We start from the raw sequence: 12,351 nt of genomic DNA on the forward strand, positions 1-12,351 counted from the left end.
TGGTGCCAATCTATCCAGTAATCTAGGCTATTCTTCTGAGGCTCTAACTCTGATTAAGAAACGACACAACTGTTTTGCCTTAGTTGGTGAAGCTAATTCATAAATTATATATTACTATAATTATCTTTTAATCTATTAGCTTCATCCACAAACATCAACTCCTTATTTTTAGTACTCACCTGCAGTCTGCTGTTGTGGAATCTGAGTCTGATGTGGCAAGTTCCTAGAAATGATTAACATTTTTCAATAAAACGATGTTTGTTTAGACACACATGTCAATAGAGAGACATATTAGAATGAAAAATTTGGTAGCTAGAAAGGACCCTGGAAATCAGGTACTCCTGCACAACTCTCGCCCCCACCCTCCCACCCCATGAGTTTATGAATGAGAAACATGAGGTCTAAGAAGGATAAATAATAATATTTTATAACATTCACTGAGTTTTTACTACATGCTATACTCTAAACAATCTCACGACAACCCTAAGAGGTAGGTATTATTACTTTTCTCATTTTAAAGATGAAGAAATGGACTTGGAGGTTTGAGGCTACACAGCTAGGAAGTAGTGGACAAAGATGTGAACCCAGTGACCTCGGGCCTTGGACTCTTAACTTGTACACTTTCAGATGCAGGACTAAAACACACACATACACTCACACATGCTCACAGAACAACATACATAACCACCTTCATTCACTTCCCCAACTTGTGCTCCTTTATCCCCACCCCAGGGAATGAAACTACCAATCAACTAGCTGCATGAGTCAAACTGTAAAAGATTTCCTTGACCCTTCCTTCTCCTTAAGCCCCATACCCAATCCCTTGGGAACTCTTGATGATTCTCTTTAATCTCCTTTGAGTCTGTTGTTCCCTTCTCACCTGTCTCCATTGCTACTAACCAGGTTGAGGCCTTCATCATTTCTCACTTGGATCACTGCAACTGGTCTGACTTATGTCCTCATTCTCATTCTTGCTCCCTTATAATCCACTATGCACAATGCTGTCAAAAGGAATTTTCTAAGGCATAAATCTGATTATGTCATTCAAACAGTTAAGCAATTTCCAAGATTTCCTTATACCTACCCAAAAATCAAGTTTCAGTCTTTTAGCTTGCCTAGGAGGCTATCAATAGATATAGTCCCTACATGGAGCCCTCCCTGACTGCCTGAAACAGAACAACCAACCACCATGGCCACTATCATCTTCTGTGCCCAGATAGCTCCCATTAGTCCTTTCAAATTCAACTCAAAATTTGTTACAGTTGGCATGTATTGCTCTTGTAATTAAAAAAAAATCTTACAATGAATGCTATTAAAAATTTTAACTTATTACATTTAATTAAAAAAAAACCAAATGTATCTCAAGTACCACATCTTCTGTGCCTCCTCTCTCACCTAAAAACCTCTCCACCAATTAGGTTACCATTTAATATGATTTCATACACATGGTAAGCATCAATATTTTGCCCCACATAATATGTAACTGTCTGAAAGTACTGTAACGGTAAGAACCATCCGATTTCATTTAGTATCTCTAGCAGTTGGCATGCAATTAATGTTTTTTGAATGAAAACATGCAAAAGTGAAGATATTTTCAAAGACTACATAATACACATGTGTTTATTAATACACACATGCCATTTAGCTTCAAAATTTGATATTAAAATTAGTTTATGAAAATGTACAGTTTAAGGTTTGGAGCTGGAAGAAATTATAGGAGTCAGCCCCTTATTACAGAGTAGGGCTTGATAAGAGCCAGGGATTTTTAGTTCTTTGTTTCTCTTCAGCAGTAGAACGCTAAAACTTTTAGTTTGAATCCTAAGCAGAACCCCGATACACAAGAGAGATAAATGTGAGGTCGCTTGGAATGAAAGGAGGCAGCCAAGAGTTCCATCTACTTTGTTTCCTTTGCCCACACGCTGGCCCCTGAAGCATTTCTAAGAAAACTCTAATTAACAGAGTTTGAAAACCATTGATCTTAATCATTTTTACTAGGCAAATACTATGTTTCAAATACGACAATCTGAAATGAAAAACAGTGTGCATGTTAAATACTGTTTAAACGTTTAAATTAAGCTAGGGATGTTAATGACTTCAAGTGATTAAAAAAAAAAAAATTCAGTTCCATTTTAAATACACCCACTCCTCACTTTGGTTAGGATCCAAAGATCAGGTCATTATGTGAAAATGAAGGATGACATCAGATCACAAAATGGAGGATGACTACATCAGATCACAAAAATGGAAGACAACTATATCATTACATTAACTGCCAAATTACATTAACTGCCAAGCCACTGAGAATCATGGCCCAGCCAAGCTGACACCTAAATTTAACCATCATTGCGAGCATTATTCTTGCCTCACACCTGGGTATTTGTTACTGCCAGATGTCCATCATTAATATGCAAAATAGTCAGATGGTGAGACAGCTGATAAATGAGGAGTGGGTGTATACGCTTATGGAGATAACAAAATTGATTCTACCTCAATTTGACAAAGTTATTTAATAATTCATTGTAATAATTACACATTCTTTTTTGCTATTCCCTCTCAGCCCTATTCTTCCTTGTGTGAGTTAAAGAAGCATTTCTTTTGTTTGTTTTTTTCTTTCTGTATTTCACAGAAAGTATTTCTATTAGTTTTAATCATGAAAGTGAAAAATATTAATTTGTAAACTACAGTGAGGAAATAAGTTTCAGATTTAAAGACAGAAAAGTGAACATATTTAGTATGCAAGTCAAAATGTAATTACATGAGCACTGGAAGAAAATCAGTTTTACCTACTTGGGAACACCTGATTTGGGTATATCCTACGTTAGAAACTGATACACACATGCATGTGTACAAACTCAAGTACTTCATCATTCTCTATCATCTCTAGCTCTACCTATACTATTAGCAGATCAAATCAACACATTTTTAAAAAATTGACACATTTTTAACAAAAAAAAAAAAAACCAAGAGGACAAAGAAAGTCAGAATATAGGCATAAGCAGTGGTAAGCAGGCAAAGAAGCAGGTTTTCCAAAAGCCCTAGATCAAGGATATCCAAAATTCAAAAAAAAATATGGAAAAAAAGTAGTTAGGAGTTCCCCTTTTTTTAGCCTCACCTAACTTATTCTCCTGTGGAACACAGTTTGAAAACCACTGATCCAAGTCAACCCACTCTCCCGTCATATCTTCTCCAGCCTCTGTTTCTTCCTCTTCTGCTCCACTGCAAAATGTTCTAAATAGCAATGGGCTTGGCTGAGTTTCAAGAGAAAAGGCTGGTTGGTAAAGTGCCACACACAAACTTAGCAAGTAAAGAATATGTGTGAGAAAGCAACTGTGTGTATTACATTGATTGAGGGATTGAGAGGTATCTGCTGTGCGTGTCCCAGTTGGTTAAGTTTGAATGATGCACATATACTCTTGGTGACTTCAACTGAAACTGAGATGAGTTATATTACCAAAATGTTTAGGTATGCAAAAAGGTGCTCGACAACCAAATATGTTGAGATTCAACTTCCCCAGAGTCCCTAACGTATCCACATGCAGCTCTGTTTTTATGGCTGCTGAAACCTGTGGCTACATGTGAGCTTGTGAGTGTTAACATATCTACCATGGGCATATTTGAAGTTGCATATTGTACTTAAGAACTGAAGGAAGGTAACTCCTAAGAGCACTGCTCTGGGGATAATGGACTAACTTTCTAGGGTTAAGAGGCAGGGAATGTAGTAAGAAAGTGGGACCATTTCCATTTTTAGTGAAAGCAGGCTACAAAAGGTAATTACACAGGAGAGTGAGGGTTGATTTCAACTAAAGGCCCTATAATCCTGCAAAAAAGGGCCTTTATAGTCATAAAACTGTAATAATAATTATTAACGGGCAAACTGAAAGGCTATTCTGTATAAATTGCATTATGTAGAAATTAGATTTAAGAAAACTGTAATTCTCTAAATTATTAGCCTTAATTATTTTCTAGTTTTGCTACCATTAATTACAAGCATTTATATAGAAAATTGTAGAAAGTAGCCATTGCACAAGCTTCATTCTTTAAGAAAGCAAAGGTACTAATTTTCAAATTAATAAATGATTTGGGAGGAGTACACCATTATTTAAGGAGCCCTGGTGGCACAGTGGTTAAAGCGCTCAGCTGCTAACCAAAAGGTTGGTGGTTTGAACCCACCAGCCACTCTGCAGAAGAAAGTTGTGGCAGTCTGCTTCCATAAAGATTTATAGCCTAGGAAACCCTATGGTGCAGCTCCACTCTGTCCTATAGAGTCACTATGAGTCAGAATTGACTCAAGGACAATGTCTTTTTTTATATACCATTATTTAAGGAGTCCTGGCAGTGCAATGGTTAAGCACTTGGCTGCTAACCAAATGGTCAGCAGTTCAAACTCACCTAGAGGCTCCATGGGGGAAAAGATCTGGCAATCTGCTCCCGTAGAGATTACTGCATAAGAATCCCCATGAGGCAGTTCTACTCTGTCTTATAGGGTTGCTATGAATTGGAATTGACTCGACAGCACACAATGACAACACTACCATTATTTATTATTTGTATACTTGTTTTAAGGTAATTGGACATTCTTGGGAACCCTGTAGAGTAATTCTATGAGCAAGGTTGATGATTATCAACCAATTATATTCCGACCTGCTTGAAGGCTCAAAAGCAAAGAGAGGTTAAGTGGTTTGTATAAAGCCACAGAATTCGTGCCAGATTTGAAAGTAAATGACATTAATTTAGGTATGTGGAATATGAAACACTTTTCTTTTGAATCTGTATGGAGTCATTTAGTAAAAAATAGTAACATATTCTTGGAATTTCTCAGTTATTTCAGTAAAACTGGTAGTGCTCAAATCGCAAATTTTCTACAAAAAAATTTTTTCTGCAAAAATACAGATTCGAACCCTAAAAGTACTTTTACTAAGCAATCAGGCTGGTATTTGCAGAGCGAGCGACAGACAGAGAGAGAGATCACAAAGAAATCAGAAACATCGCCATAATTTTTAATTTCAGAAACCTTAATTTTAACTAAAATCAATTTAGCACACATATGGAAAACAGAAGAAAGGAGGCATTCATTTATTTATTTTGTGTTTTCCCACTGATTGTTTAAAGCCAAAACCAGGCCAGCCATATCTCTAAATTGAAGGAGCGTAAACCTACAGATACAAAATCCATCAAAGAGATATGCCATCTATCACTTTTGGTGTACACTTGCTGAATTAAAAAAAAAAAAGAAAGTCAATGGCTCTAAAATATCCTTGGCTGCTTGATACTCCTGTCAACAGGAAACTATTATCTTGGCTCTCTGAAGCATTCCCTTCAACTGAAATTAACTTTTATTAAAACATAATTTTTTTATTTATGAAATTTTACCATAAAGTTAGTTGTCATTATTGCCAGAGTGAAGACAAGTAAAGAAAATGCTTTAAAGAAATGCTAAAATGATTAGCTATTAAATATCTTTAATTACAAGACTTACTTAATTCTACTTTTATACTTGTTAATTTGCAGAAGATTAAGTACGGTATTCTTTTTGTTTTGAGGAAGACCCAATTATCTAGGATTAGGTGCTATGTTTAGTATAATGAATAAGGAAATTTTTTTTTTTGTATAGTCAATTAAGATATTCCTAGAATATATGTGAGGTATTTTCCCCTATTATTCATTACACAAGAGTAGATATGAAGATGCCTCTCAGGGAAAATCAATTGGTACTAATGTTGCCATAGGAAAAGCATAATTGAGGAGGCACATCTGCCCCATATGTCTGCCTCCATTACAAATTTAAGAATCTTTTCCCTTGTAAACATTATGATGAGAGAAATAAGTTAGTCACAAAAGGACAAATATTATATGATCTCACATATATGAAATAAACAAATGTACAGAAACCAAAGATCATTAATGGTCACTAAGGGTGGGAGGTAGGGGGAAAGAGGATGTTTTTGTTTGGGGGGCACTAAGTTTATGTTAATGGTGGTGGAATGTTTTGGATGAAGGTAAGGATAATGGTGGCACAAATAAAAAATGTAATCAACATAACTGAGTTATAAATGTGCAACTTGCGTTGGCAGATGTTTTCATGTGTATGCTTTCACCACCAATGGAAAAAGAAAAAAAGAGAGAGAGAAAAAAATTATTTTCTATAAAATCAAATATTTGGGAACCTCAGTCAATACCCCTTGCCCCCAAGCATAAAGTTGTACAATGGCTACAGTCTCTGAGTGGTTTTTAGCTTTTCAAAGTTTAGCGTTTCTCTGTTCATCCCCAACAGAAACACCAGAGGTTCTGGCTTTCTCAATCCTAAAACGGAAGTGGTTTAAGTATTTAATCAGGAATTCTCAACCTTTTTTCCATGAAAACAGACTTTCATGAAACTAGAATTCCCCAGAATTAGGGCACTGAGATCTGTACTGTAAAAATTCCATATGCGATTCTCATGTTCAACTTGGTTTGGGATGGACTAGCCTAGACTGGAAACCCTGGTGGCATAGCAGTTAAGAGCTAAGGCTGCTAACCAAAAGGTCTGCAGTTTGAATCCACCAGGCACTCCTTGGAAGCTCTATGGGGCAGTTCTACTCTGTCTTATGCAATCACTACGAGTCGGAATCGACTCAGTGGCAATGGGTGTGGTGTTGTGTGAGGCTAGACTAGGAGCCCTGGTGGCGCAGTGATTAAGTGATACAGCTGCTAACCAAAAGGTCAACAGTTCAAATCCACCAGCCGCTCCTTGGCAACCCTGTGGGGCAGTTCTCCTCTGTTCTCTAGGGTTTCTTTGGGTCAGAATCGACTCAATAACAATGGGTTTGGTTTTTGGTTTTTTAGGCTAGACTCTCTCACAAAATTCCTTGTACGTCTTAAAATTCTGTGACTTGGAAAACAATTTATTTATTTAAATAAATGCAAGGGTTTATATCTGAAGTGCATCAGTCAAATCTATGATATATTCTTGATGTTAATCCTTTGGTTTCAAACATAACTCCCAAACAGAACAAAGGGTAAAATCAATTTACTTTGAGAATTACTTTATAATATGATTCCTAGAAATACGTTACAAGGAGTGAGAAGGTCGCCTACAGAGGAAAAAACTCTTATTCTTATTAACGGCTGCTAAAAATTTACTCACTGAGCTACAAAGAGAACTGATTAAGTACAGACACAGAAAGTCTAACTATACCAGGGACTGAAGAACATTCTACAAAATATCTGGCCAGTGCTCCTCAAGACTCTCAAGGTCATGGGAAACAGGAAAGTTTAAGATATGGTCCCAGATCAAAGGAGACTAAGAGGACAGTAAATGCAATGTTGTATCTTAGGCAGAATTCTGGAACAGAAAAAGATGGGTGGAAAAACTAGTGGAATCTGAAAAAAGTCTGGAATTGCGTTAATAGTAACGCACCAACACTGATTTCTTAGCTGACAAATGTACCATGGTAATGTCAGAGGTTAGTAACGGGAGAAACAGGTGAAGGGTTTCTGGGAACTCTTTGTATTATCTGTGCATGCAACTTCTGTACCTCTAAAATCATTCCAAAATTTAAAAAGCTTATTAAAATGATAAATTAGCAAAGATCAAATTAAGTTTATCTTAAGTTTCTATACTACGCAATAATTTTAACAGCCTGTTTATACTGTCTCTGTAATCTGAAAAGTAGAAGGACCACTCTATTAAATATGAAAACCCTCCTTTCTGAGCACGTGCTACATCTGCCAACTAGTTATGCTCCGGTTTCCCTTTCTGCTATCTTTTAAATCACCTTGCCTGTTACCTGGACCAGAAATACTTCTTAGGTCAATGACTGCATTATCTATCCCTAACTAGATATAAAAAAAAAAAAAAAAAAGGATAGGTAAATAACCTCAATCTCAGTTCTTACCTAATTGAGTTTTGTCTCTTACAGTGTCTCAATTTTATCAACTGCAAATGATTACACATTTTTTACTGGCTAATATATCTGATGCTACCTGGAGTCCTACTGAAGCATTCTACCAAAAAGAAAATGTTACTGTATGCTTGATAAACAACTGTGGCAACCCTTTTTTGCATAACAGCTGTTGTGGTGTGCCTTCCAGTCGGTTCTGACTCATATCGACTCACTATGACACACTAGAACTGCCCCATAGGGTTACTAGGCTGTAATCTATATGGGAGCAGATCAGCAGGTCTTTTCTCCCACGGAGCGCTGGTGGGTTCAAACCAATAACCTTTTAGTTGGCAGCCAAATGCTTAACCATTGCACCACCAGGGCTCCTTGTATAACTGTTAAAAGACCAAACCAGTTTTGATGCTGCTTTGAAGGAAAACTTTAAACTTGAGACTTGCTTTGACTCTGAAATAAATCTTTAGCTACATCTTCATGCCTGAATATTCATGATATCATGTCTGAAGAATGAACATGAAATCCCGTAGCTTGCCAAATTGTTTTTGAACGATAAATTCAGTAACCTTACTATAAATACGTGAAGATGAAATGTATGCCGCTTTAGAAAGGGTTAATTAGAAATACAAAGAATCATTATTCAAGCATATACCTTGTCATCGAGTACTATCCTGCATCATCAAATATAATATCTCATTTTAATGTTGAGAATTTGGTTTGATCCAAATAATCAAAACATTTATACATACGTCTACTTGATGTGGAAGTTAAACTTTAAAAAACTGCCTATGTTTTTAAGGTAAAGAGTAAAAGCTGAATTTTCACAAAGGACAGTTGTGACAAAGTCGATACAATAAATTCCCTATTATTGGGCACGGTTGAAAAATGAGGTTCATCACATATTGTGGCTTGTAGGGAGTTACCATAGAGACCGTGAACATATTATCTATTTCCAAGAATAAAAGAAAGATAATATACACTCAACACTGAAACTACATTGAATGTAATTTAATTTTCCTCTGATGAGTCAGATACACTTGATGATCTTGCAGTGCCTCTGAATAGTCTTTGTGAATATCATCAATTATCTATGTACCCTATTTATACAGCAGTGCTAGTTAATGGGCTTTTTACATTAGCAGAAGTCTGAATAATATTGAGGCTTTCTGGACTTAAATACACGTATACGATCGAATTGTTGCAAGCTCAATAAAATAACTTATTGCATTTGCAAAGAGATCTAATCAACATAATGACAGTGTTGATGGGGTATGACAGGAGCAGGAAAATGCACTTGGTTGTTAACTAGATAGGAAATTTTATTTTGCTTGTATGTTAGTAGCAACAATGCAAAATCCTAACCAAAGAGAATCAAAGTAATTTTTGAAGAGCTAATCTTATTCTTAATATTTATGGTTAGAAAACATTTAAAAAATGACAGAAGCCTTTTTTCCTCCCTTAAACTTCACCAGCAATAGAGTTTTACTGATTTACAAACATATTCAAGTTCCCTGACTCATTCTAATGAATTCTGTCCTAAAAATTTACGGCATTGTTACTTTATCAATAGAAGCATTTCTCAAACTATGTTCTCGCAAAAGTTACCTAATCTGACTTACTTCCGTGGATTCACGATATATATCAATACACAAAAGGCTCTGAGAACTCCTATAGCTTAAAAAACAAACAAATCCTGTTTCTCAAATGTACTTGACCGTTACTTTTTTTGAAGAATATCTCAACATTTCAGAGAACACTAGCATTCCAGGGAAAACAATGTAAGAAACACTAGATTTAAATAATATGTACAAATTGCAACAACAAAATAAATAAAATTAAAAAAAGAATATGTACAAATTATTTTCATTTTGAAAATGAATGATAAGGATATTCATAAATTTTATCTAATAAAGACCAGAGAGATTGCTAGATTGTGAATTGTTATGACAGTCTTAAGATTTTGCTATTTTTTTTTTAATCAGTATCTAATCCTGTTAAAGTGAGCCATAAGAGATGGGCCACTGACCACCAAGAACACAGAAATCCATCCTTTCCACTCAGTTCAGACTAAATTTTGAGAGACTTTAATATTTATATCTTTGATGTAATACTGATGTTCCCAAAACTCAAAATTTTAATTGGATGCAATTATCCCTACCGTTAACAGGATCTGAATTAATTACTCACACACACACACACACTCACACATAAACACACACCTTGGCCCACTCAACACCATGTAAGTGACGTTACAGGAATTCAGAAAAATACTCATAATATTTTTGGATTTCCAAAGAATTTTAGACAAATTTATCTAATCTGATTGTCTATACCAAAAAAAACAAAAACCAAACCAGCTGCCATCAAGTCAATTCTGACTCATAGTGACCCTATAGGACAGAGTAGAACTGCCCTACAGGGTTTCCAAGGAGCAGCTGGTGGATCTGAACTGGTGACATTTTGGTCAGCAGCTGAGCTCTTAACCACTGCGCCACCAGGCTCCATACTGTTTATACTGCTCAAATTAATCATTGCTTAAAGGAAATCCTGGTGGCACAGTGGTTAAGAGCTATATCTGCTAACCTAAAGGTCAGCAGTTTGAATCCACCAGGTGCTCCTTGGAAACTCTATTAGGCAGTTCTATTCTGTCATACATGGTCACTATGAGATGGAATCGACTCGATGGCAGTGGGTTTGTTTGTTTGTTTTTAATCTTCAAGTTACCAAAATACGCATTCTCAATGGGAAAATGTTTGCACCCAGCACGGATCCCAGATAATTTTTTAATCAGTAAGAGTTTACTTTTTTATCATGTCTGAGAGAGTGAGCGAGAAAGGGGTTTGGGACACGGAGAGGGAAAAAAAGAGAGAAAAAGATTTTTTTCTGTATGATATCCTATCTACAAAGTAAGGTGAGAAAGAGGAAGACCTCCAGGGCAAACTCTGTGACTCCTATTTCTTGGGACAATTGAATCAGTTGTTTTAACATATGGTTAAAAAAGAAAAAAAGAGCTATGTTCTTAAAAATGAATGCTTGTTTTATCTACGATCTTCTTATACCAAAACCTAGCTTCTCGGCGTATCACACAGGTCCTCCAGCACAGCTCTGCAAGTTCCTCTAGCCACCCCCCATGCCTGCTCCTTACAACACAGGCCTCTTTCAGGCTTGCTGGCCAAAGTCTTACAGCACCACCGAAAAGGTCTGTACCAATAAAATGTGTTTATAAACAAAGTTGGAACTGCCTGCTTTGATACACAAACAGATCACAAAAGGCAACCTAAAAACTTTTTATCCAAAGGTAAAAAATTTAGATTAAAAAGGTCTGGGATAATAAAATGGAGCCCTGGTAGCACAACGTTTAAGAGCTTGGCTGCTAACCAAAGGTCAGCAGGTTGAACTCACCAGCCACTCCTTGGAAACCCTATGGTGCAGCTCTACTCTGTCTTATAGGGTTGCTATGGGTCAGAATCGACTTGATGGCAAAGGGTTTGTTTTTTTTGGTTTGGGATAATAAAATAAATTGGTTAATAAAACCAAATAATTCTAATAACATCTCTAAAAAATAATCAATTTGTCATGCCTTAGGATTTATGTCTTTTCACAATTAACTCATCTTTGAGCTAACTTTTGTTAGTTTATTATCAGTATGAATTTCTTAAATATAAAAGTGAAAGAGGCCTTCTTTGGACAACTGAAGAAAAACATTCAAATTTTTTAATTTCATGAAATCTGGGGGGAAAAAAAGCATTTCCTGAAAATAATTCTATTGTATTTGTTTCAGCACAGTGGCTTTGGGAACTACAGTATCAATGCCCTCTTGGTATTTTCTTTACCAGTTATACACAAACAAAAACAAGAATCAAAAGCCCTGGTCTTCAAAGGCATTAAGTAAAAATATACATGCAAAATAATAATTACAGTTCCAAGAAGATACTTACTGTTGTGTTTGCATCAAGGGCATGTTAGTGCTATCATAGTTGTCTGTGTGCAGAGCAGGGATGATTTCCCCAGTTACAGGGTGAAACACAGGAAGCGTCGACAGTGGCCATGCTATCTCTCTATTCTTGGACATGTCACGAAGCTCTTTGGTAGATTTCTGAATAGCGCTGTGATGGACCAACTGGATACTAGGTCAAAAAGAAACAAAATAATACATATTTAAAATCAGATATTAGCCTGGATGAGTCATCAATTTGAAAAGGTTATGAAAATTATTTTTCTTGTAAAAGAAGAAGACATTATTGTTCTTAGAGCATTCTACATGTTATCTCAGAAAGAGATACATTTCACATAGTTTTAACATAGAAAAACTGAAAATTATAAACCAATTTTAAAATCAATGTGTCTTTCATTAAACTAGGCTACGAAGCATTGTGTTAATATTATAGCCCTAAGAAATAAACTAGCATTCTATTTAATTTCTACGATTAAGGTAAATCTACTGCAGCTTTTATGCTGTTGCTTCTGGTGGGGC

At 35.9% G+C, this 12,351-nt stretch overlaps 1 protein-coding gene across 2 annotated transcripts in view; it reads right to left on the reverse strand.

The window, feature by feature from the left end:
* SGCE (sarcoglycan epsilon) overlaps window positions 1-12,351 on the reverse strand; it is an 80,781-nt gene that overhangs the window by 2,900 nt on the left and 65,530 nt on the right. For both annotated transcript variants that reach the window (XM_064289990.1, XM_064289989.1), the window contains 2 exons: window positions 11,816-12,004; window positions 180-223 (listed from right to left, as the gene is read on the reverse strand). In XM_064289990.1, the coding sequence (XP_064146060.1) occupies window positions 180-223; window positions 11,816-12,004 (233 nt within the window). The remainder of the gene's footprint in view (window positions 1-179; window positions 224-11,815; window positions 12,005-12,351) is intronic.

This window comes from Loxodonta africana, chromosome 8 (genome assembly GCF_030014295.1).
Source record: "Loxodonta africana isolate mLoxAfr1 chromosome 8, mLoxAfr1.hap2, whole genome shotgun sequence".
Lineage (NCBI taxonomy): Eukaryota > Metazoa > Chordata > Mammalia > Proboscidea > Elephantidae > Loxodonta > Loxodonta africana.